Source organism: Trachypithecus francoisi, unplaced genomic scaffold, assembly GCF_009764315.1.
Source record: "Trachypithecus francoisi isolate TF-2019V2 unplaced genomic scaffold, Tfra_2.0 Lachesis_group15, whole genome shotgun sequence".
In the NCBI taxonomy this organism is placed as follows: Eukaryota; Metazoa; Chordata; class Mammalia; order Primates; family Cercopithecidae; genus Trachypithecus; species Trachypithecus francoisi.
In genome coordinates, this window is record NW_022681460.1 from 103,585,947 (window position 1) to 103,610,372 (window position 24,426).

The window sequence follows — 24,426 nt, forward strand, 5'->3', positions numbered from 1 at the left end:
TGCCCTCCCATGTACTCACTCTCTCCATTCATTCATCCTCCCGCCCTCCCTTGCTCGCATCCATTCATCTGCCTGTCCAGCTATCCGTCCATCCATTTATCTCTCCATCCCAAGGACCCATACTCTTCTGTAAAGAGACAGATAGTAAATATTTTAGGCTTTATGAACCATCCAGTCTCTGTTGCAACTACCAGCTCTACCACTGTCCTGTGAAAGCAGCTATAGATGATATGTAAATGCATCCATATGGCTGTATCCCAGTCTGGGCACAATGGCTCATGCCTGTAATCCCACCACTTTGGGAGGCTGAGGTGGGTGGATCACGAGGTTAGGAGATGGAGACCATCCTGGCTAACACGGTGAAACCCCGTGTCTGTTAAAAATAGAAAAAATGAGCCGGGTGTGGTGGCACGTGCCTGTAGTCCCAGCTACTCAGGAGGCTGAGGCAGGAGGATTGCTTGAACCTGGGAGGTGGAGGTTGCAGTGAGCTGCGATTGTGCCATTGTACTCCAGCCTGGCGAGACAGCACAACTCTGTCTCAAAGTATTTACAAGAGTGGGCAGGGAGCCAGATTCAGCCCCAAACCGTAGTTTCCCACCCCTTATCTCTTCTTCTGTTCATTCAGAAAACATTTGTGTGTTTCACGTATGCCAGGCTGTGCTCTAGGTGCAGGGACTGGATAGTGAAGGAGACAGGCCACGTGCCAGCCTCCTGGGTGGCACATTCCAGTGGGGCCAGGAAGATACGACAAACTAGAGATGCATGGTCTATGGTCAGGGTGTGGTAAACACTGTGCAGGAACGAAGCGGGGAGGGGGGCAGGGTGTTGTAAAAGGGGCCTCGCTGGTGAGTATGGGCCCTGCAGAGGGAAGGGGCCTGAGGCAGGACTCTGCCTTGAGGAACATGGGGAAGCCCTTACAGAGGAGCAAGGGAAGTGAGGTTGGGACAATAAAGCAGGCCACAGGCCATGCCAGAGCCCAGCTTCTGTTCTCAGTGCAGGGGACAACGTCTGATTTGCGTTTCTTAGAGGTCAGCTGTGAGCTGGGGCAGGTATGGAGGCTGGGAGGTGGCAGCTGCTGCTGCATTCCTGGTGCAGGGGATTGGGGGAGAGGAAGCTGCTGCCCCCTGTGCCTGTCTGACACCTAGACTCTCTCGTCCCAGGCCCTCTTGGTCACCGGGGAGCACGTCCTGGGCCAGGGTGGACTCCTGCTGCGTTCCCACTGCCACCTGGGCCTCGCACCAGACCCAGACCACGGCCTGCACCTCAGCCTGTCCCTCCGAAACCACAGCAGGCCTCATTCAACTGACTTCTCCGGGGCGCTGGAGGTGGGTGGCCGGGATAGGGCTGACAGTCCCTGGGGAAGATGCCCCGGCTTCCCTCCCGTTCTTTCCTGGCCAGCAGGCCCCCAACTGCCTGGGTGGCCCCGCCATCTAGTGGCAATCTAAGGAACTGCAGACCCTTATTCTGGATGGGGCCACAGCTTCACTCTGGGTAGGGGGAACCCCTGCTGAACCTCAGGCCTGGTCCTGGCACCGAGACAAAGCAACTTGTCCACAGTCCTGACACCCGGCCCTTCCTACAACGAAGAGGCAGAGGCTGGACTGCCTAACTTTGAATCCCAGCCTAGCTGCCTCCTGGTACCTGAGTTTCCTCCCCTGTAAAATGGGTATAATAATTGCACTGGCCCTATCTCCCATGGGGTTAATATTGCAAGGATTAAATATATTCATAGGCATAGATCGCTTAGAGCAGTGCCCGAGAGAAAACAGCCACAACGTAAGTATTTGCTATTAGCCATGATTGGCACCGTCTTCTCCCCTGCCTGCCTCCCAGTAGCTTTGGGAAGTAGGAGGGGGCAGAGTTGGTCTCCAGTGCCTACTCTGCCCTGACCTGGCCAGGTGATCGTGACCCCAGGAAGGAACCTCTCTGAGGATCTGTTTCCTCATCTGTAGGAGGGTGAAATCAGGTATTTCACAGGGTGGTTTTTGGGAGTCTGGATACTGGTTCCTGCTGCCTGTATAGCCAAGGCACATGACATTGCAAGTGCCCTGTCGGCATTTCCGTCCACCCCGTCTCCCTGGCTGGGTGAACTTGACCTCATGACTTGACTTTGCCGAGCCTCAGTCTTCCCCTCTGTCAAATGGGAACAAATACCATCTCCCTTGCAGAATTGTTAAGAGGAAAACAGACATTTGTACAACATCTGCACATAGCAGGTGCTTGTGAGACGGGAGTTCCCTCCCTTCCTGGCATCTGAGCTGGATGAGGATGGCATTTCTGGGTTGACAGTTCAGCAGCCGGGGCCATTTCAAAGGAGCTTCTCCTTGCAAGGTTCTTGTTCTTCGGGACTGTCACTCCCCCATTTCCAGCCAGGCCCCTGGCTGACCCCGTCTGTGTAAGCCCCGTGCCTGATGGAACTGGAGCCCTGGGAGTGAACCCCTAGTGAACACTCAGCAAGTGGCCAGTCCTCTTGCTTCCCTGTGCCTGATTTACTTGGGACAGCTGTTCTGGCCCCTTCTCACTTGCTCCATTCTGGGGTCAGAAGTGGAGTGGTCAGAAGCCTTTCCCAGCCTTATTTGGTCCTCACCCCAACCCGGTGGCCCCAGGACAGATGAGGAACAGATGCAGGGAGGTCAGGCACTTGCCAAGGCTGCACAGAGGCAGGCATGGTCCTTGCTCTTCAGTGACAGCCAGCAGGGATGAGCTCAGATGCTGGGAGCCGTCCGGGGCCGACTCCATGTGGTCTGCAGACTGCGCCCTGCCCCAGCCTGCCTGGCAGGATCACATGGGTGCTCGGTTACATTCTATAGGAGTCCTGGGTTGTAGCCCTGTTACCAACCTGGATCTCCTCAGAGATCAACATGCTTCTGCATGTTTAGTAAGCTCCCTGCATTCGATTCCTAGGGCTACTGTATTAAATGGCCACCAACTGGAAGGCTTAATGCAGCAGACAGGTATGGTGTCACAGTTCAAGAGGCCAGAAGTCCAAAAGCAAGTCGTCAGCAGGGCCACACTCTCAAAGTCCTAGGGAAGATCCTTCCGTAGCACCTCTAGCTTCTTGTGTAACCCATGGCTGTGGTGGCATCACACCAGTCTCTGCCTCTGTCCCACGTGGTGGCCTTCTGCCTTCTGGGTGGCATCTTCACATGGTCTTCTCACAGGGACAGCATCCATTGGGTGTGTGGCCTGCCTTCATCCACTATGGCCTCAACTTGATCACTTTTGCAAAAAACCTATTTCCAAATAACACCACGTTCACAGACATAGAGAGTTAGGACTTCAACATATCTGAGGAACAAAATTGAACCCATGACAGACACATGTGTGCACACACACGCTCTTACGTCCTACTAAGTTTTGTGAACCATTGTTCTGTATCATTTAACACATCTTGGAGCTGAGGTTCCCTACCCTGCAGGGCCTCCTCCAGGCTTGTGTTCTCTTGGGACCTCTGAGCCTCTCTCCCACCCCATTCTAGACTCACCTGTCCTGGTCTCTGCCATGCCCCCAAGGCTGGGCACCTGCAGGGATTTAGGTAAACTGCCCAGTGCCTGGGGTGTTATGCCAGGTGTACCCACATCTCCTTGAAGTTGCTTAGACCTTTGCAGTGGTTCCCATGCAAACTCGGAAAGCCTGGGCTGTAGCAGAAACACCAGGGTACTGGGAATGTTAGAAATGCCAGGGCCCCCAAAACCAGTTAAATCAGAGTGTCTGGGCAGCAGCCATCTCTAAGCCACCCTGTGGGTGGCTGCCGCTGGGTTGGTGGGCTCCTAGATGGGTATTTTTAAAAATTATTTCTTACAAGACTGGCTGAGTTTTGTGTTTTTGGTAGAGACAGGGTTTTTGCCATGTGGCCCAGGCTGGTCTGAAACTCCTGGGCTCAAGCCTTCCACCAACTTTAACCTCCTAAAGTGCTGGGATTACAGGAGTGAGCCCTTGTGCCCGGCCCTGAGTATTCTCATAAGTGCTTTCTGTAATGGGGCACTGGAAGCCTTAGGTAGGGATATGGCTTGGGGAACCTGGTGCCCTGGAATCGCGTGTGGGTATTGTGCCTTCCCTTGGTTCCCTACAGGTCTAACCACAGCCTCCCTAGCCAGCCCCTTCCTGAACCTGGGGGGGGGGGGCAAGGGAGACACCAGGGACGGCCTGGGTCAGACTCCACTCAGGCCTCTGTTGTCCCCCTTCCAGCTTCGTGGCTCCAAGGCTCAGCGGGTTGGCCTACTGGGCCGTGTCTCTACCTCGGCTTCGCAAAGCCTGGTCCGACTGGAGGGAAATGTGGACAACAGAGAGGAGAAAGTGAGACTGTCTGTGTTCCGGGCCCCAAGCTGTCTCCAGGCCTCTGTGGCGCATGAGGAGGGTGAGTGGCGGCTGGGTCCCAGCTCAGCTAGCTGGGCCACGGCCCCTGTTGGCTCAAGAAAGGACAGGAGTCTGGGCATTAAGATCTCAGAAGTCAGGGCTGAGTGCAGGGGCTCATACCTGTAATCCTAGCACTTTGGGAGGCCGAGATGGGAGAACTGCTTGAGCTCAGGACCAGCCTGGGCAACATAGACCCTGTCTCTACTTAAAAAAAAAGGTGGGGGGGGGGGTGCGGCCGGGCGTGGTGGCTCACGCCTGTAATCCCAGCACTTCGGGAGGCGAAGGCAGGAGGATCAGGAGGTCAGGCGATCAAGACCATCCTGCCTAACACAGTGAAATCCCGTCTCTACTGAAAATACAAAAAATTAGCTGGGCGTGGTGGCAGGCGCCTGTAGTCTCAGCTATTCGTGAGGCTGAGGCAGAAGAATGGCATGAAACCAGGAGGCGGAGCTGACAATGAGCCGAGATTGAGAGTGTGCCACCGCATTCCAGCCTGGGCTACAGAGCAAGACTCCATCTCAAAGAAAAGCAGAAACCTGGTGGGGTGGGGGTGATGGGTTCCTATCCCAGCTGCTGGGAGTGAGCTGGGATCCTGTCACTGTACTCCTGCCTTGGTGTCTCAAAAAAAAACACTCAGGAAACCCCATTAGGACTTCATGGCATCCCTGACTGCCCCGTCGACGGAGGGGACAGAAGAGCGGGCTTCAGGTCGCTCAGGAAGTTGATTTAGTTGGTGCAGCTCAAGGTTCTCAAATCCCAGGGCCTTGAAGCTTGGCTTGCGGCAGTAGGGAACTACGGAAAGCAGTGGAGGTGGTGCGGGCCACGAGAGACATGGTGGGGGCAGCAGCAGGTCCCTTTCTGGCTCTAGGGGGCAGAGAGGAGAGTGTGGTGCTGCGGGCATGTGCCTACGGGCGGACAGCTGAGGTGGACGTCCTGTTCCGGGATGGCAGGCAGCCCTTCCAGCCGCTGGGACACCTGACCCTGCAGGCTGCCAACCAGAGCCTCCTGCTGGCTGCGCACGGCTGTCAGGGGGTCCTGCTGGGCCATGTGCAGGTAAGATGGCCTAGGCTGGGACACAGGGAAGGGGTTACCATTCTCTCCCTGGGCAGAGGCCCCCGTGCCAGGAGCCCTGAGCCCTTGGGGTCCAGCTGTGCCCAGAAATCAGGGCAGACGACCCCATGGTGAGGCCCACACCTGTTGCTGGCGCCAAGAACCTTGTGTCTACTTCATTCCTACAAGGCCCCAGCCTCTTCCTCTGTCCTCACAGTCCAGGATCGCAGCAGTTGGCTCCCAGGTGCAAGCCCAGCTGGAAGAGAAGATACTAGGCTTGGGTGCCTCTGTGAGAAGGTTCCAGCAATTGGTGGGTAGCACAGGAGGGCAGGGTGGGGGCCCAGAGTGGAGAGCTCCCCTTCTGGCCTGGCTTGTAGCACCCACTCACCAGGCGGGAGGGTCTGGGGCTCTCTCTGCCCTGGACCTCACCCTGATTCTGCCTCGGTTTCCCTGCCCAGGTGCAGCCGGCAGGCACCCTGGACGGCGTGGCAGGCCTCCTTCTGCAGCTGTCCCAGGCGGGGCGGGAGGCTGTGCAGGCGAGTAGTTGGGCGGTAGCCACGTTGTGGGCCCGGAGCCAGGCACTGACCCAGCAACTGCCTCTTTACCTGGAGTGGCTACAGGTGGGGCTGGAGCAGCTGCGGGATGAACTGGAATGTGAGTGCGGGAGAGGAGGGCTCAACCAGCGTGTGGAAATTCATGCCCCGCCCGGGGCCCTAAGCGCTCACATTGGCCTGTGTTACTGTGTCAGTCAGAAAGGTGGCCTTGCTTCCCGTGGGCCTGCAGCCCATCTGTGTTTAGCCCCCTGCCTTATTTCTTACAGCTCTACAGCCTTTGTTTTTTCTTGGTCTGCTGTGTCATTCTTATAGGGTCTCCAAGCTCATATCCCTTACGCCTGCTGCCTAGGTTGTTTGTCTGCTGCCTGCTCTGAGGATACAGCCTTGTTTCTGTGAAGCTCACTGCCACAGCCTCTTTCCGGTTCCACGATGAGCTCAATGTGGCCATGTGGTTGTTAAAGGCTCACACCTGCTCCTCCAAGTGGCCAGCAGAGCCCCCAAGGCCCTGCCCAGCGCCAGGGTGGACATCCCTCTGATTGGCTGTTGAATGTTACCTCCACATCCTCCTTGCTGTGCCAGTGTTCCTGTGGCCGCCCCCAGGGCAGTGAAGGGGGAGGAGTGCCCCAGGACTCCTCACAGTGCTATTCACGGCTGTGTTTTATTATAGTGAGGGGATGCAGGAGTGTCAACACAGGGACAGGGGCTGGGGTGGAGTCTAGGGAGAACCAGGGCCAGTGCCCAGTGTCCTCTCCTAGTCCAGTGCCTTCACACAGGATGCATGGAGCTGTTCCAGCTATCACCAGAGCAGCTCCTGGGAGACTCAGCACCCAGGATTTTTACTGGGGGCTGCCACACTGGCAGGTGCTACTTGGCACGGACCACATTGTCAGACTCCTAGGAGGCAAGCAGGGGTCCAGCATAAACCATGTGTAAACAGTTCAGAGGCAGGGAGCCTCCTATCAATTCTAGGATTGGTGGGAACCCTCCCCCAATCCAAATTCCCAGACAACCTTATAAGCAGGCCTTGCAGAGAAGGCTCAGGCCTGCCATTTTTGAGAACTCCCCTGCAATCTCCAGTGGCCACTGCTCTATTCCTGCTCCTCTGGCTCCCCCCATCTTCATCGCAGGAACAGGCCCTACCCCTTGAGGCCTGGGCTGTCTGGTTCTCTGACCTGCCCTGAGGCCTCACGGTGGGTGGTGGCTGCCTGTTGCAGGGCCCCTGGCCACACTGAAGGATGCCTACCTGGAGGTGACACTGCGGCCCCTGGAGGAGGTGTGGCGGGAGCGGGCAGAGGAGGCCATGCGGCGGCTGCAGGCCTGGGTGCCCAGGATGCCAGGCAATGGGGGTTCGAGGCCCATCAGGGTGGTCCTGGGGGCACTGAAAGGATCCCTGGAGCTGGTAAGTGGGAGCAAGGATGGAGCACGGCTGGCAGGTGAGGACGCGTGAACCAGCTCTCACTGTCCCCTCCCTCTCCAGGCCGCCCACCAGCTACTGTCCTGGGCTGAGGCCACGTTCTCACGGGCACTAAAGAGGCTCTGCAAACCCCTGCTGGACCTGTACAGCCTCTCGGCCAGGTAACTCGGGGTTTGAGAGTAGCGCGTGCTGCGTGCCTGCCACATACCAGGTGTAATGCTGAATGCTTTGACACTCTCCACTCACGGATTCCTGTGACTGCCCTGCCCAGAGGATTCTTCCCTCCCCCTTCTACAGATGAGGAAGCTGGACTTTCTTCCCCACTCCATAGATAGCTTCTGAGCACTGGCCCAGGGCAGGATTTTAGGAGCTGCAGAGAGCACAGTGGCTGAGGCCAACCCTGCCTTCAGGAAACTCACTTTTACCCAGACACGAAGCACAAGGAAGTGATCTACCCCAGGCCTTGCACAGTTCCCTGCAGAGGGCCTCAGAGTAGCATCTTAAGTAGGCCATTTGGTTCTATCACATTTCCTTGCTTTTTGTTTTGTAATTTTTTTTTTGAGATGGAGTTTCACTCTTGTTGTCCAGGTTGGGGTACAGTGGCACAATCTTGGCTCACTGCAACCTCTGCTTCCTGAGTTCAAGTCATTCTCCTGCCTCAGCCTCCCTAGTAGCAGGTACTGGGACTACAGGTGCACGTGCCATCACACCCAGCTAATGTTTGTATTTTTTAGAAAAGACAGGGTTTTGCCATGTTGGTCATGCTGGTCTCAAACTCCTGACCTTAGATGATCCACCCGCCTTGGCCTCCCAAGTGTTGGGATTACAGGCATGAGCCACTGCACCTGGCCTGTTTTGGACTGATCTTTTAAGCACATAAAAACTCTTCTTACCTGCAGGCCGTGCAGAAGCCGGCCACAGGCCGGGCCCACTGGTCATCATTTACCACCTCTGAGCTATATATCAGGTGGCAAATGCCAGAGAAGGAACATCGGTGAGATGGGGGGGGGCGGATCCTAAGAAACGGTGTGGCCATGGCTGGCTTTGGGAAGGTAGAGTTTCAGCAAGAGCCACAGGGCCAGCATGGAAGGAGCGCTCCGGGGCGGGGGGGCGGGGGGGTCACCACTGCACAAAGGCCTGGGAGACGGATAGGCCTGGCTTGTTTTTTGTTTTTGAGACAGTCTCTCTATCACCCAAGCTGGAGTGCAGTGGTGCGATTTCATCTCACTGCAAGCTCCGCCTCCCAGATTCACACCATTCTCCTGCCTCAGCCTCCCGAGGAGCTGGGACTACAGGTGCCCACCACCACGTCTGGCTCATTTTTTGTATTTTTAGTAGAGACGGGGTTTCACCGTGTTAGCCAGGATGGTCTCCTGACCTCAATCTGCCCACCTCGGCTTCCCAAAGTGCTGGGATTACACGCGTGAGCCACTAAGCCCAGCTAGCCTGTTTTTGAGATAGAGTCCCATTCTCTGTCTCCCAGGCTGGAGTGCAATGGCGTGATCTCAGCTCAGTGCAGTCTCTGCCTCCCATGTGCAAGTGATTCTCCTGCCTTAGCCTCCCAAGTAGCTGGGATTACAAGCATTTGCCGTCATGCCCAGCTAATTTTTGTATTTTTAGTAGAGACGGGGTTTCACGATACTAGGCTGGTCTCAGATCCCTGGATTCAAGTGACTCGGCCTCTCAAAGTGGTGGGATTACAGGCATAAGCCACCAGGCCTGGCCCGGTCTATTTGAATATCCAGCTGGCGAGGCTGGAGCAGAATGCCTGCAAGGGAGAACGGATATGACTGGGGGAGCCTTGGGTGGTCTCTAGCTTCTGCTCTGACCTAGGAAGGATGCGCTCACCCTTTCACTTTAAAAGACCCCTTTGGATCCCGTTTTGAGGACACCGGGGTGGTGGATAGATGGGGGGACCCAGTATCCTTTCCCCTCACAGGCACGAGACCCACTAGGAACCCGGCTCCAGGCAGGCAGGCAGCTCCCTTCTTCCATGCTGGTGGCTTCGTAGAGCATCTGGAATCCAGCTTTGCCTCTAATTAGGATTCTTCTGCATCAGCTCTCGGTGCCTGTTTCCCCAGCCATAAAATAGGGACTAAACCCACCTCATGGGGCAAAGGCTCCATGTACTACAAATTACTGCTCCTGCCCTCTTGCGGTCAGAATGGAGGCTGATGAAGGGAAGAGCTCTCAGGGCGGGGCTTTGGCTTGCCTGGTTACTCACCTACCTGGTGAGTGGGATCCAGTCACTGCTAGGTGAGGGGTGCCAAAAAATGGATTCAAGTGGCAGGGAGGGGGCTGAGGCTGTTTCCTGCCCCCAGCTGCAGAGCCTCTGGGCTTCCTAGAAGTAGGCAAATGAGGCTGCCTGCCCCTGCACCCTTCCACCGGCCCATCAGCAACAGGCTATGCAATGTTTCTCTTCTTACTTCACCCCCACGTGAGCTGAGATCTACCTGATCATTCAAATCTCACAGGCTTGACCCCCACTCTCGATCCTTAGAAAGTTCCAGTCCTCCCCTAACTGTAGAAATTCCCTAGACCTGTTGGCCAGGCACAGTGGCTCACACCTGTAATCCTAGCACTTTGGGAGGCTGAGGTGGGCAGATCACTTGAGGTCAGGAGTTCAAGACCAGCCTGGCCAATGTGGTGAAACTCCAACTCTACTAAAAATACAAAAATTAGCCAGGCATGGTGGTGGGTGCCTGTAATCCCATCTACGTGGGAGGCTGAGGCAGGAGAATCTCTTAAACCCGGGCGGCAGAGGTTGCAGTGAGTCGAGATTGTGCCACTACACTCCAGCCTGGGTGACAGAATGAGATTCTGTCTTAAAACTTCCTAGATCTTCCAGCTCCTGTCCTCAGCATCCCCATACATAAGCCCATACTGCCTAAGACCCAGAGGGCAGAGCAGCCATGACGTCAGACATCTGTGTCCTCAAAAATGGGGCAGCTTGTTTCTGTCACCTGCATCATCCACCACCTATGCTGTCATGCCAGCCTCTGTCCTCCTCCACCTCACGATGGGATTTCCCAAGACAAGCACAGCCCCTCCCTCGGAGGCACCCCCATGCTCTCCACTGCAAAGCTCTTCCTGCAGACCTCTGCAGCCAAGGGAAGCAAGGCTCCGGCAGGCACAGTGACTTCTCCTCTGCGTTCCCTCCAGGAACCGCTCAGTGGTAGTAACACTGCCACTGCTGCCTGTGGGGGACGAGCCCCTGGATGTGGCCCAGGTGACCAGCTACCTGGTGGAGAAGCTGCTGTGGCCGCTCCGAGAGCTGTCTGGGGCCAACATGCTGGCCGAGTACTACCGGCTCAGACGCTGCCTGCTGGAGGGCCCCTGGGAGTGTGAGTCATGCCCTGGGCTGTGCCGCCCTCCTCCCTGGGGAGTCCCCTGCCCATAGGCTGGTGGCATCACAGTACCAGGTCCAGAGCTTACTGGAGTTCCCAAGGTCCTGTGGGACTACGGCTGGGGCTCCACATCCTGCTTTTGTCCAGAATATAAGGCCTGGCCATACAGAGGGGTGAGGAGGGCAGTTTAGGACTTAGGCCAGCTCCCTCACTGTGGGCGCTGCTGGAGAAGAGGGCAGCCCTCCAGTTCCAGCTGGCAGAAAACTGACTTCAGACTTGCTGGTCAGAGGTGACTTGCAGCCAAGGGCTGTGCTGGGACCAGCCCTGGCTCTGGACCCGTGGGGAGCTTGCATACTTGCAGCCAAGGGCTGTGCTGGGACCAGCCCTGGCTCTGGACCCCTGGGGAGCTTGCATGTGGCTTAGGCTTGCTGTGTGGCCAGGCAAGTCTAACCTCTGTGGGACGCGGTCTCCTCCACTGTGAAATGCAGGTAACAACGTGGCTTGCTCATATGGGTTATGGGCATCTACTGTTCTTGAGGCAGGGGCAGCCCTTCATGTCCTTGGGGGGAACAAGGGTACCCAGGCTTGGCAAGGGGTGGTTTATGTGTGTGGGACTCACACCAAGGTCCAGGGCTCACAAGAAGCATGAGCGCAGTCATTTCTAAGCAGCGCATTGGTGTTGTAGAAAACCGCCTGGTCTTCAAATTCCACGTGTGTGACTGTGGGCTTCTCTGTGTCCCTCAGTTCTGACAGCTGAACACGGGACTGGTAGTGCCTCCCTCAGGATGCTGGGACTTGCCAACAGGTGCCTGGCTTTGCACCATAGATGGTGCTTCCTGGCCATGGGCACAGGCACCCCGACCCAAGCCACAGCTCACTGGCTGGGCTGGTCACACCTCCTTCTCAGGCCATCTCTTCCCTACCCTGAAGAGGATAGGTCTGCAAGACAGTAGTCTCGTGTTTGGGGGACCCGTTGGTCATCCACTGACATAGTGAATGTTTTTTCTCCCACCCCCAGCAGCTTCGTTGAGATTAAATGGAAGACTTATATGCTCTGTGCAATTTTTTTTCAAGAATAGGTCTCACGCTGTTGTCGTGGCTGGAGTGCAGTGGCGCGATCTCTGCTCACTGTAGCCTTGACCTTGTGGGCTCAAGTGATCCTCCTGTCTCAGCCCCCTAAAGTGCTGGGATGGCTTAGCACCACCGTGCCTGGCTAATGTGTGAATTTTAAGTGTACGATTCAGTGGCTTCTAGTTTATTCTGAGTTGTGCATGCATCAGCCTAAACTGAAACCCTGCAGCTACCAATCTGCCTTCTGTGTCCATGGCTCTGCCTGCTCCAGATATCTGCCTTCTGTGTCCATGGCTCTGCCTGCTGTAGACATCTGCCTTCTGTGTCCGTGGCTCTGCCTGATGTAGACATCTGCCTTCTGTGTCCGTGGCTCTGCCTGCTGTAGACATCTGCCTTCTGTGTCCATGGCTCTGCCTGCTGTAGACATCTGCCTTCTGTGTCCATGGCTCTGCCTGCTCCACACATCTGCCTTCTGTGTCCATGGCTCTGCCTGCTGTAGACATCTGCCTTCTGCGTCCGTGGCTCTGCCTGCTCCAGACATCTGCCTTCTGCGTCCGTGGCTCTGCCTGCTCCAGACATCTGCCTTCTGTGTCCATGGCTCTGCCTGCTGTAGACATCTGCCTTCTGTGTCCGTGGCTCTGCCTGCTCCAGACATCTGCCTTCTGTGTCCGTGGCTCTGCCTGCAGTAGACATCTGCCTTCTGTGTCCATGGCTCTGCCTGCAGTAGACATCTGCCTTCTGTGTCCATGGCTCTGCCTGCAGTAGACATCTGCCTTCTGTGTCCGTGACTCTGCCTGCAGTAGACATCTGCCTTCTGTGTCCATGGCTCTGCCTGCTGTAGACATCTGCCTTCTGTGTCCGTGACTCTGCCTGCTGTAGACATCTGCCTTCTGTGTCCATGGCTCTGCCTGCAGTAGACATCTGCCTTCTGTGTCCGTGGCTCTGCCTGCTGTAGACATCTGCCTTCTGTGTCCGTGGCTATGCCTGCTCTAGACATTTTATGTCAATACAAGCATAAAAGCCAGGCTTTTTTACTTAGCACACTATTTTTGTAGCGGGTCTCAGAACTCCATTCATCGTTATGGCTGAATTGCCCGTAGATCTTCAGCTCATGTCGTCTTGAAGCCAGTGGGGGAATCCCTGGGCCTCTGGCTGCTGCAGCAGGGGAAGGGGAATCCTGGCCTCAGGGCAGGCTAAGCCAAGGCTCTAGGTATCAGGGTGCTTGGCAGGCACTGGGCTCTACTGCAGTGGGTGAGTGGAGCTGGCCCCACTCACCCTGCCTTTGGGCTGTTTCTCCCCAGACCATGCCCTGGTAGCCGGGGCCCAGCACGTGGTGACCTTCGACGGCCGGGTATGGGACCTCAGCACCCAGTGCGGCAGCATCCTCCTGGCCCAGGACTTTGCTCACAACACATTCTCGCTGACACTGAGTCGGACAGGCTCGGGGCTCACGGCCCTGTCTGTGGAGCTAAACCACATGACCCTCGTCTTCTACCCCAGTCTTCAGGTGAGCTGGACAGGCACGGCAGCCTCCCCTGGAGACCTGTGCCCATGGCAGGTCGCCTGAGGGGGATGGCACTTTCAAGCTTGGCACCTGGCTGTGGGTCAGATCTCCTGCCCAGTCCCCTCTGGCCCACAGGCCTACAGACTGTACAACTCCTCCGTGTGGGGGGAGAGCTGTCCGGACCTCAAGCTGCATCCTACCACAACAAGGAGGAACGTCCCTAGGATTGAGCTGGCCAGTGAGGATGGGGTCTCTGTCTCCTGTGACGTGCCCACCGGCCTCTGCAGCCTGACTCTGGGCCTCTGGCACCATGGTGGGTCTGGGCCCCAGCAGGGTTGGCCTCACCTACAAAGGTCTCTCTGGGATGAGAGAGACCTTTAAGCTTCCAGGGTGACAGGTGGCAACTGTGCATGCAGAGCCTCTGCCAGCCTCGTCTCTAGCATGGCAGCGTGTGTGCCCTCACTCCTTTAGCCTTATGCCATTGACCCCGTGTCCAGATGACCGCACAGAGGCCCAGGGCTTTCTGCCCCATCCCTGGGACACGCGGCTCCAGTGTGGAGTTGGCCCTTCTGTGTTCCGTCTGCCAAGGAACACAAAGGGCCTGGATTTCAGCCACTCGAGCTGAGGACGTGGGGAGGGGATGGGGTGTACACACGCTGTCCTGAGCCCCTGAGCTTTCTCCTCCTCCTCTGATGAGGGTTTCGAGCCAGGGCCTGGGCTCCAGGAGTCCAGTGTGGAGGTGGTGGGATTCTGCTGCTCCTGTGTGCCTCAGGCTCATCTCACACACAGGTCCCAAGGCAGCAGGGCTGGGGCTAGGGGAGGATCACAGGGTCTTACCGCCACCTCAGCTTCCCTCCTCCCCACAGGCATATCTGCTGGTCTTCTAGGCACCAACGACAATGAAGCAGGCAATGAGCTGATGTTGCCAGACGGCTCTGTGGCCCGCAGCCTGGAGGAGCTCAGCCTGGCCTGGCAGGTGAGCGGGTGCACCTGAGGTTCTTGAGGGCTGCTCACTGCAGAGTCCAGGGAGAGGCAGGCGGCCTGAGGGCTCTGCAGAGGACTTCGTAGGCCCAGGGTTTGGGGAAAGTCTCCTGCTGAGGCCAATGTATGTTCAGAGCCACATGGTCCAGCAGGAGGCGTCAGTCTTGTGTCTGTCCTGCCAGGTGGGTGGTGACTGCAGGGCCACTGAGAAGACTCAGCAGGCCTGCCGAGAACAGAGCCCCACCTGCCGGGCCTTCTTCGAGGACCCCCACTCCAGCTTGAGGAACTGCTTCTGGGTGGTGAGTGTAAGCCTGGCTTATGCGGTGCAGAATGCACTTTCCCTGATCTAGCCTAGGCCCTTCCTCCTTGCCACTCCTCAGGGTGTGGACAATGACTGGGTACCCCTGATTTCAGGTAGACCCTACACCATTCCTTAGCCTGTGTGTGCAGGACGCCTGTGGCACCCGGGAGCTCCAGCCTGCCTGCAACCTGGTGGCCGCCTACATCCATCTGTGTGCCCGGGGCTTTGTGCCCCTGGCCCCTCCTCCACAGTGTGGTAAGCTGCCCCCGCCATCTGCCACTCTGCCCCCTGTCTGGTACCTGCCTTCCAGCCCAGAGGGAAAACCAGTCCCTCTCTCTCACCAGGAAGGACAAAGATTTGTCATTCAAAGAGCTAGGGAGCCCCAGCAACTGCCACATGCTGCCTGACAGTTTGGATGTGTGTCCCCTCAAGGGGGTTCCAGGGGGTACATGCCTCATGGATGGCCTAGTGACCTCCGTTTGGTGAAGAGGGAATTCTTGCTCTATTAGTTCACATGAGAGCAGGTTGTTTAAAAAGACCCTGGCACCTCCTCTCTGTGTTTGTACTCTCTCCTCCTGCCATGATTGTAAGCTTCCTGAGGCCTCCCAGAAGCCCAGCAAATGCTGGAGCCGTGCTTGTACAGCTTGTAGAATTGTGAGCCAATTATCTCTATTATTTATCAACTACCCAGCCTCAGGTGCTCCTATCAGTGTAAATAGATTCCCTATCCCCTACTAAGCTGCGTGTCCAGAGAGCCACATAAAGTCACCTCTTGAAAATTTGCCGGTACGGTTTTTTCTTTTTTGGGACAGTCTCACTCTGTCACCCAGGCTGGAGTGCCGTGGCGCAATCTCGGCTCACTGCAACTTCCACCTCCCGGGTTCAAGTGATTCTCCTGCCTCACCCTCCCCAAGTCCTGGAATGACAGGCATGAGCCATCGTACACCACTGTTTAGGGAAAATTACTCAGCCCTGTTTTCCCTCTGCTCTCATACCACAACCATCATCAACACAGCGGATGACTTCTGTGACCAAATGTGTTGTCCCCACTACCAGGGTGTCCCTCTAATTCAGTTCTATCACTAGCTACCTTGAGATAGCATCAGATCCCACGTGCTGAGAGCTCCTTCATCCAGTGCTGCGTGACTCAATAAAAGGGCACAGAAGTCAGTGACAACAGGAGTAGACTTTCAAGAGCTTCAGATGCCAGAATTGGTGGCTGCCGTTCAGACATTTAAAACCTTAACGGCAGAAGAGAAAATTAATGAATTGGAAAATATGACAAAGGGAGGATGAAATAAGAGGATCCAACATGTCTAAAAGAAATGCCAGGTGCGGTGGCTTATGCCTGTAATCCCGGCACTTTGGGAGGCCGAGATGGGCAGATTGCCTGAGGTCAGGAGTTTGAGACCAGCCTGGCCAACATGGTGAAACCCCCGTCTCTACTAAAAACACAAAAATTAACTGGGTGTGGTAGTGTGCTCCTGTAATCCCAGCAACTATGGAGGCTGAGGCAGGAGAATCACTTGAACCCAGGAGGTGGAAGTTGCAGTGAGCTGAGATTGCACCACTGTGCTCCAGCCTGAACGACAGAGCAAGACTCCGTCTCAAAAAAAAAGAAAAAAAAAAATCCAGAATGAAAACAGACACAAGACCCTTTACAGTCAGGAGGCACAATCCCCAATACAATAAATCCATCCATACCAAGACCCAACAGAACAAAATTGCAGGAAAAAAAACAAAGAAAAGGTCCTAAAAGCTACTGAAGAGCGTGGAAAGAATGAAGAACATGTTGATAATCCATCTCCCACCAGCAACAACAGAAAACACTGGAATAGGAGAAAATAAGCATGAGGTTAGTGTTTATACCCAGCTCAACTATTATTTAAGAATGAAATAGCCTCTCAGCACGGCTCTATCTACGGATACCTTTACCACGAATGACACTTTCTCAAGGGATCCACCGACACTCATTTATGTAGTCTGTGGCTGCTTGCCTGCTACAGAGGCAGAGTATTTGCAAGAGAGATCGTATTTTTGCTGTCTGAAAGACTCTACTAAGAAGATGGAACGATAAGCTCCAGATTGGGAAAAATGTTTACAAACCACCTATGAGACCAAGGACTCATCTCATCTTTAGAGTATATAAAGAACTCAAAGCTCAAAAGTAGGCCAACTGTGGTGGCTCACGCTTTTACTCCCAGCACTTTGGGAGGCTGAGGTGAGATGGCTTGAACCCAGGAGGTCAAGGCTGCAGTGACCAATGATCACACTCCTGCCTGTGTAACAGATTGAGACCTTGTCTCAAAAAACAAAAACTCAAACAATGGGAAATAAATGCATGAAAAATGTTTGCAATACCAGTCACAGAGAAAAAAGGTAGCGCCACACACCTGAGCTGCAGTGAGTTCCGGCACAGGTGGTGAGTTCCAAGGACTCAGCAGCATAAAGCACTGGTTGGACATCCAAATAGCCAGGTTGTGATTTCAACATCCACTTATGAGTATACTATAAAAAGAGGCCGGGCGCGGTGGCTCACGCCTGTAATCGCAGCACTTTGGGAGGCTGAGGCGGGCGGATCACAAGGTCAGGAGATCGAGACCACGGTGAAACCCCGTCTCTACTAAAAATACAAAAAAATTAGCCGGGCGCCGTGGCGGGCGCCTGTAGGCCCAGCTACTCAAGAGGCTGAGGCAGGAAAATGGTGTGAACCCGGGAAGCGGAGCTTGCAGTGAGCCGAGATCGCGCCACTGTACTCCAGCGTGGGTGACAGAGCGAGACTCCGTCTCAAAAAAAAAAAAAAAAAAGCACCGTTCCAGTACCAAAAATGTGACTGGTGAGACTATAGGACAACTGCTGGCAGAGCTAGGCTTAAGGCAGGAATCAACTTCATGGTCTACCAACTAGACCGTCAGGAGGCAGCCTTGGACTCAATGAGACAACTATGGAGGTGGTATGGCTGCACGGGAACCTCAGAGAATCTGTGAATCAAGCAGAAGCACTCGTTGTTTTGACCGTGTAAATACAAAACTGTCGGCTACTTCAGCCATCAAAAAACATCTGGGGAGGACAACAGACAAGACTTACAGCTGCAGCGTCACAATGGAATAGTAGCTGCAGTTAAGGTCCCCTCACTCCCTTAGGGGTTTTTAAATCAATGGCTAAATTATTCCCCTTTCTTGGACACCAGAGAAGTATCTAAGAAAAGCAGTCACCAATTATAATTAACTTTTGGAGGACAAATTAAAAGGCGATTATAAGTTACAAAATAAAGGCATATTATGAACTCTCATAAGAAAAAGAGAAATTAAGACGCTTTTTATTATTATTTTTTTTAAGACAGGGTCTCACTCTGTCCTTCAGGCTGGAATGCAGTGGTGCAGCCTCCCAGGTAGCTGGGATTACAGGTGCATGCCACCACGCCCGGCTAATTTTTGTATTTTTAGTAGAGACAAGGTTTTGCCATGTTGGCCAGGCTGGTCTCAAACTCCTGACTTCATGATCTGCCCGCCTCCTGCCCAACCAGAGAAATTAAGACATTCTTAGATAAACAAAAGCTGAGTGAGTTCATTATGCAAGAAATGCTAAAGGGAGTCCTTCAAGTCAAAAAAAAAAAAAAAAAATGTTAGGTAGAAATTTGAGGCCACATATCAAGACCTGTATTGTAATTTTGATTCATATCTCTTATTAGATTTAAAAGATGTGTAACTATAAATCTGTTAAATATATAAGTGAAAAAAATTAAGCATGGTGGCATGCACCTGTAGTCTCAGCTACTCAGGAGGATCGCTTGAGTCCAGGGACTTGAAGTTACACTGAGCTATGATGATGCCACTGCACTCCAGCCTGAGTGACAGCGTGAGACTCTGTCTCTAAAAATAGATATAACTTGTGACATCAACAACGTAGGAGGGAGGCACAGCTGTCAAAGAGGAGGGTATTTGTATGTGATCGAACTTACTAGTTTAAAATGGATTCCTATAACTTCAGGATGCTTCATGTAATCCCTTTGGTAATGACAAAATATCTACAGAATGTACATAAAAGGAAATGAGAAGGAATTCTAAGTGTGTCACAATAAAAAAAAAATCAATTAAACACAAAGGGACGAAATGAGAGAGAAAGCAAACCATAAGCCATGCAGAAAACACTCAACGGCGTGGCACCAGGAAGTCCTTCTCCATCGGGAAGTCCCAGAAGCAGTGTGCTGCAGTCCTCCCACAGCAACTGCTCACCACAGTCCTTGGCTGTGGACCTCATGACACAGTCACCAGGTTAGTGAGTTGCATCAGAATGATAATCTTTAAAAATACAAATGAATTCCACAATCAAAAGAGTAAGAGACTTACACATAGGTTGAAAGTGAAAGGATGAAAAGAGAAGGAATACCTATACTAATATCAGACAAAATCGAGCTAAGGTCAAAAGCTGTTATAAGAGGTAACGATAACAGTCAATTCACCAGTTATAAATGTACCTGCAACGCACCTCAGAGCTCCTAAATATATGAAGCAAACACTGTAGAATGAAAGGAGAAATAGATAGTTCTACGATAATGGTAGGAGACTTCACCTCACTTTTTTTATTTTTTTGAGATGGAATCTCACTCTGTTGCCCAGGCTGGAGTGCAGTGGCATGATAACAGCTCACTGCAACCTCCGCCTCCTGGGTTCAAGTGATTCTTGTGCCTCAGAGTAGCCCCGGCTATTTTTAGTAGAGACAGGGTTTCACCATGTTGGCCAGGCTGGTCTTAAACTCCTGACCTCAAGTGAACCACCCATCTTGGCCTCCTAAAGTGCTTGGATTACAGGCCTGAGACACTGCACCCGGCCCAATACCTCACTTTCAGTAATGAATAAAACATCCAGACAGAAGATCAAGAAGGAAACAAAGTACTTGAATAACACTATAGACCAGGTGGACCTACCACACAGATAACTTCACCCAACAGCAGAATACACATTCTTCAAAAGTACACATGGAATGTTCTCGGGGAAAGATTGTATGTTAGGCTTCAAAGCAAGATTTAATACATTTTAAATGACTGAAATCATAATAGATGGAAAACTGAAATATCCACAAATATGTGGGAACTAACAACATACTACAAAACCAGTGGATCAAAGGAAAAAAAAGGAAAATTAGAAAGTACCTTGAGACAAAACATCACATCTACGGGATGCAGCAAAAGCAGTGCTATGAGGGAAATTTGTAGCTATACACGCTTACATTAAAAAAGAAGCCAGAGGCTGGGCACGGTGGCTCAAGCCCGTAATCCCAGCACTTTGGGAGGCCGAAATGGGCGGATCACAAGGTCAGGAGATCGAGACCATCCTGGCTAACCCGGTGAAACCCCGTCTCTACTAAAAAAAAAAAAAAATACAAAAAACTAGCTGGGCGAGGTGGCAGGAGCCTGTAGTCCCAGCTACTCAGGAGGCTGAGGCAGGAGAATGGCGTAAGCCCGGGAGGCGGAGCTTGCAGTGAGCTGACATCCGGCCACTGCACTCCAGCCTGGGCGACAGAGCGAGACTCCCTCTCAAAAAAAAAGAAGCCAGCTGAGTACAGTGCCTCCACCTGTAATCCCAACACTTTGGGAGGCCGAGGTGGGCAAATCACCTGAGGTCAGGAGTTTGAGACCAGCCTGGCTAACATGGTGAAACCTCATCTCTACTAAAAATATAAAATGTAGCCAGGTGTGGTGGCAGGCGCCTGTAATCTCAACTACTTGGGAGGCTGAGGCAGGAGAATCACTTGAACCCGGGAGGCAGAGGTTGCAGTAAGCTGAGATTGTGCCACTGCACCGCAGCCTGGGTGACACAGCTAGACTCCTCTACCTCCCGCCTCACCCCCCCACCGCACCCCCCCCACAAAAAAAACAAAAGCAGCAGCAGTGAGGCACAGTGACACTGTTCTTTTTTTTTTTTGAAGCGGAGTCTCGCTCTGTCGCCCGGACTGGAGTGCAGTGGCCGGATCTCAGCTCACTGCAAGCTCCGCCTCCCGGGTTTACGCCATTCTCCTGCCTCAGCCTCCGGAGTAGCTGGGACTACAGGCGCCCGCCACCTCGCCGGCTAGTTTTTGTATTTTTAGTAGAGACAGGGTTTCACCGTGTTAGCCAGGATGGTCTCGATCTCCTGACCTCGTGATCCGCCCGTCTCGGCCTCCCAAAGTGCTGGGATTACAGGCTTGAGCCACCGCGCCCGGCCGACACTGTTCTATAATCCCAGCTACTTGGAAGGTCGAGGCCAGGAGATTGCTTGAGCCCAGGAGTTTTAGACGAGCTTGGGCAATATGGCAAGACCCTCTCTCAAAGAAAAAGGAAAAGCTCTCAAACCAACAACCTAACCTTCTACCTTAAGATATTAGAAAAAGAACAGCCTAAACCCAAAGATAGTAAGGAAATTAATCAAGGTTAGAGCAGAAATAAGTAGAAGACAGAAAAACAGACCTATAACTACCAAGGAGATTGAATCAGTGACCAAAAACTGGGCAAGAAAGAAAAGCACATGATCAGATGGCTTCACTGGTGAATTACCTAACAGTTGAACAATCAACACCAATCCTGCTCATATTCTTACGAAACACTGAGGAAAGAATACCTCCAAACGCATTCTGTGAGGCCAGCATTACTGATACCAAAGGTAGACAAAGAACCAGAGGAAAAGAGAGTAATATCCCTCATAAATACAGATGCAAAAGTTCTCAACAAAATACTTGTAAGGAGAATTCGACAGCATCATAAAAAGGATTATACACCATAATGAAGTGAGATTTATTCCTGGAATGCAAAGATGGTTACCATATAAAAATGTAACATATCATATTCCTTCATTCTGTTAAACACATGACTATTTCAGTTAGTGCAGAAAAAACATTTAACACAGTTTAATAGCCTTTCATGATTAAAAAACACAAACTCAAAATAGAAATGACCTCAACGTAATAAAGGTCATATAAACAACCCTCAGCTAACATCACACTCAGTGATGAAAGACAAAGTTTTCCAAGATGAGAAATAAAACAATGATGCCTGCTTTCATAATGCTGGAAATCCTCGCCAGAGCTATTAAGAAAGAAAGGAAAAAGAAAAGGCATCCAAATTGGAAGAGAGGTAGTAAAATTATCTGTTAACAGATGACGTGATCTTCTTTGTCAAAAATCCTGAAGACTGCATGAAAAAAAAATGTTAGAACTAATAATCTGTCAAAGTTTCAGGATTACGAAATCAACATACAGAAGTCAGTTGCAATTTCTATACACCAACAGTCAACAATCCAAGAGGGAAATTAAGAAAACAATTCCTGCTGGGCATGGTGGTGCATGCCTACAGTCTCGGCTACTTGGGAGGCTGAGGCAGGAGGATTGCTTGAGACTCACAGGTTGACGCTATCAGTTTTGATGATTATGCCTGTGAATAGCCACTGTACTGCAGCCTGGGCAACATAGTGAGACATCATCTTTTTTTTTTTTTTTTAAAGTCCATTTACGATAGCATCAAATAAAATAGGAATAAACTTAACCAGGAGGCAGACTTTGGCAGGATGTAGAGTCCCAGAGACCGGTTGTGCAACAAATGTAAAAGCATCTCATATTTAAGGATTATAAGACTTAGTATCATTAAGATGTCAATACTACTCAAAGTGATCTACAGGTTTAATGTAATTGCTATCGCAATCCTAGTGGCATTTTTTCTTCAGTTATAGAAAAATCCATCCCAAAGTTTATACACAATTTCAAGGGACCCCAAATGGCCAAAACAATCTTGAAAGCAAAGAACAAAGTTGGACATCTTATACTTCCCAATTCAAAATGTGTTAAAAGTTACAGTGGTCAAAAGTGTGGTACTGGCACAAAGACATACATATAGATGAGTGGAATGAAATAGAGTCTAGAAAGAAACTCTTACACATATGGTCAAGTGATTTCAGCAAGGATGCCAAGACTATCGAACTGGGGAAAGGACAGTCTTTCAACAAATGGAAAACTAGATATCCACATGCAAAAGAACAAAGTTAAACCGTTACCTTATACCATGTTGAAAAAAAAAAAGAAAACCTCAATAATGGATTAAAGACCTAACTGTAGGCCGGGCGCGGTGGCTCAAGCCTGTCATCCCAGCACTTTGGGAGGCTGAGACGGGCGGAACCCAAGGTCAGGATATCGAGACCATCCTGGCTAACCCAGTGAAACCCCGTCTCTACTAAAAAATACAAAAAACTAGCCGGGCGAGGTGGGGGCGCCTGTAGTCCCAGCTACTCGGGAGGCTGAGGCAGGAGAATGGCGTAAACCCGGGAGGCGGAGCTTGCAGTGAGCCGAGATCCGGCCACTGCACTCCAGCCTGGGCAACAGAGCAAGACTCTGTCTCAAAAAAAAAAAAAAAAAGACCTAACTGTAAGAGCTGAAACTTTACACCTTTTTTTTTTTTTTTTTTTTTTGAGGCAGAGTCTTGCTTACTTGTCCAGGCTGGAGTGCAGTGGCTTGATTTCGGCTCACTGCAAGCTCCGACTCCCCGGTTCATGCCATTCTCCTGTCTCAGCCTCCCGAGTAGCTGGGACTACAGGTGCCTGCCACCACGCGTGGCTTTTTTTTTTTTTTTTTTTGTATTTTTTTTAGTAGAGACGGGGTTTCAGCATGTTAGCCAGGATGGTCTTGATCTCCTGACCTCATGATCCACCTGCCTCGGCCTCCCAAAGTGCTGGGATTACAGGTGTGACCCACCGTGCCTGGCCACTATATAACTGTTAAAACACAGTAGGAGGGCTTCCTTTTTGGTAATGACTTGATATGACGCATATGACACCAAAGGTACATGAACAAAAGGAAAAACAGACAAACTGGATTGCATTGAAGGATACTATCAACAGAGTGAAAAGGTATCCTACAGAATGGGAGTAAAGATGTGCAAATTATATCTGATAAGGAGTTCCCATCTAGAATACATAAAGCACTCTCACAATGTAACAGAAACCCAACCCAGTTCAAAAATGTACAAAGGACTTGAATACACATTTCTTCAAATGAGATATGCAAATGGCCAATAAGCACATAAAAAGATGCTCAACATCACTAATTATTAGGGGAACCCAAATCAAAACCACATGGAGAGGCCGGGCACAGTAGCTCACGCCTGTAATCCCAGCGCTTTTGGAGGCCAAAGTGGGCAGATCACTTGAGGTCAGCAGTTCGAGAACAGCCTGGCCAACATGGTGACACCACGTCTCTACTAAAAATATAAAAATTAGCCAGGAGTGGTGGTGTACGCCTATAGTCTCAGCTGCTCAAGAGATTGGGGCAGGAGAATTGCTTGAACCCAGGAGGCAGGGGTTACAGTGAGCTGAGATCCCGCCACTGTACTCCAGCCTTGGTGACAGAGCAAGACTCTGTCTCAAAAAAAAAAAAAAAAAACCTCCATGGAGCTGCCACCTCAGACCCATTAGGATGGCTGTAAACAATACAGAAAATAACAAGTGTTAGGATGTTGAGCAGTTTGAACCCTTGTGTACTCTTACTGTGAGTATAAATGGAAAAAACAGTATGGTGATTCACCAAAAAGTTAAAAATTAGCCAGGTGCAATGGCTCACGCCTGTAATCCCAGCACTTTGGGAGGGTGGGGCAGGCGAATCACTGGAGGCCAGGAGTTTGACACCAGCCTGGCCAACATGGTGAAACCCCATCTCTACAGCAATACAAAAATTAGCCAGATGTGAGGATGCAGGCCTGTAATCCCAGCTACTCGGGACGTTGACGCATGAGAATCACTTGAACCTGGGAGGTGGAGGTTGCAATGAGCCAAGATTGCACCATTGCGTTCCAGCCTGGGTGACAGAGTGAGACTCTGTCTCAAAACAAA

At 52.1% G+C, this 24,426-nt stretch overlaps 1 protein-coding gene across 1 annotated transcript in view; it reads left to right on the forward strand.

Annotated features, from left to right (window-relative positions):
- LOC117097956 overlaps positions 1–24,426 on the forward strand; it is a 154,894-nt gene that overhangs the window by 127,925 nt on the left and 2,543 nt on the right. The window contains exons 54-66 of the mRNA XM_033236518.1: positions 1,161–1,325; positions 4,189–4,357; positions 5,225–5,409; positions 5,624–5,716; positions 5,865–6,060; positions 7,175–7,359; positions 7,438–7,535; positions 10,537–10,718; positions 13,094–13,299; positions 13,432–13,609; positions 14,163–14,272; positions 14,460–14,576; positions 14,692–14,873. Of these exons, the coding sequence (XP_033092409.1) occupies positions 1,161–1,325; positions 4,189–4,357; positions 5,225–5,409; positions 5,624–5,716; positions 5,865–6,060; positions 7,175–7,359; positions 7,438–7,535; positions 10,537–10,718; positions 13,094–13,299; positions 13,432–13,609; positions 14,163–14,272; positions 14,460–14,576; positions 14,692–14,873 (2,066 nt within the window). The remainder of the gene's footprint in view (positions 1–1,160; positions 1,326–4,188; positions 4,358–5,224; positions 5,410–5,623; positions 5,717–5,864; positions 6,061–7,174; positions 7,360–7,437; positions 7,536–10,536; positions 10,719–13,093; positions 13,300–13,431; positions 13,610–14,162; positions 14,273–14,459; positions 14,577–14,691; positions 14,874–24,426) is intronic.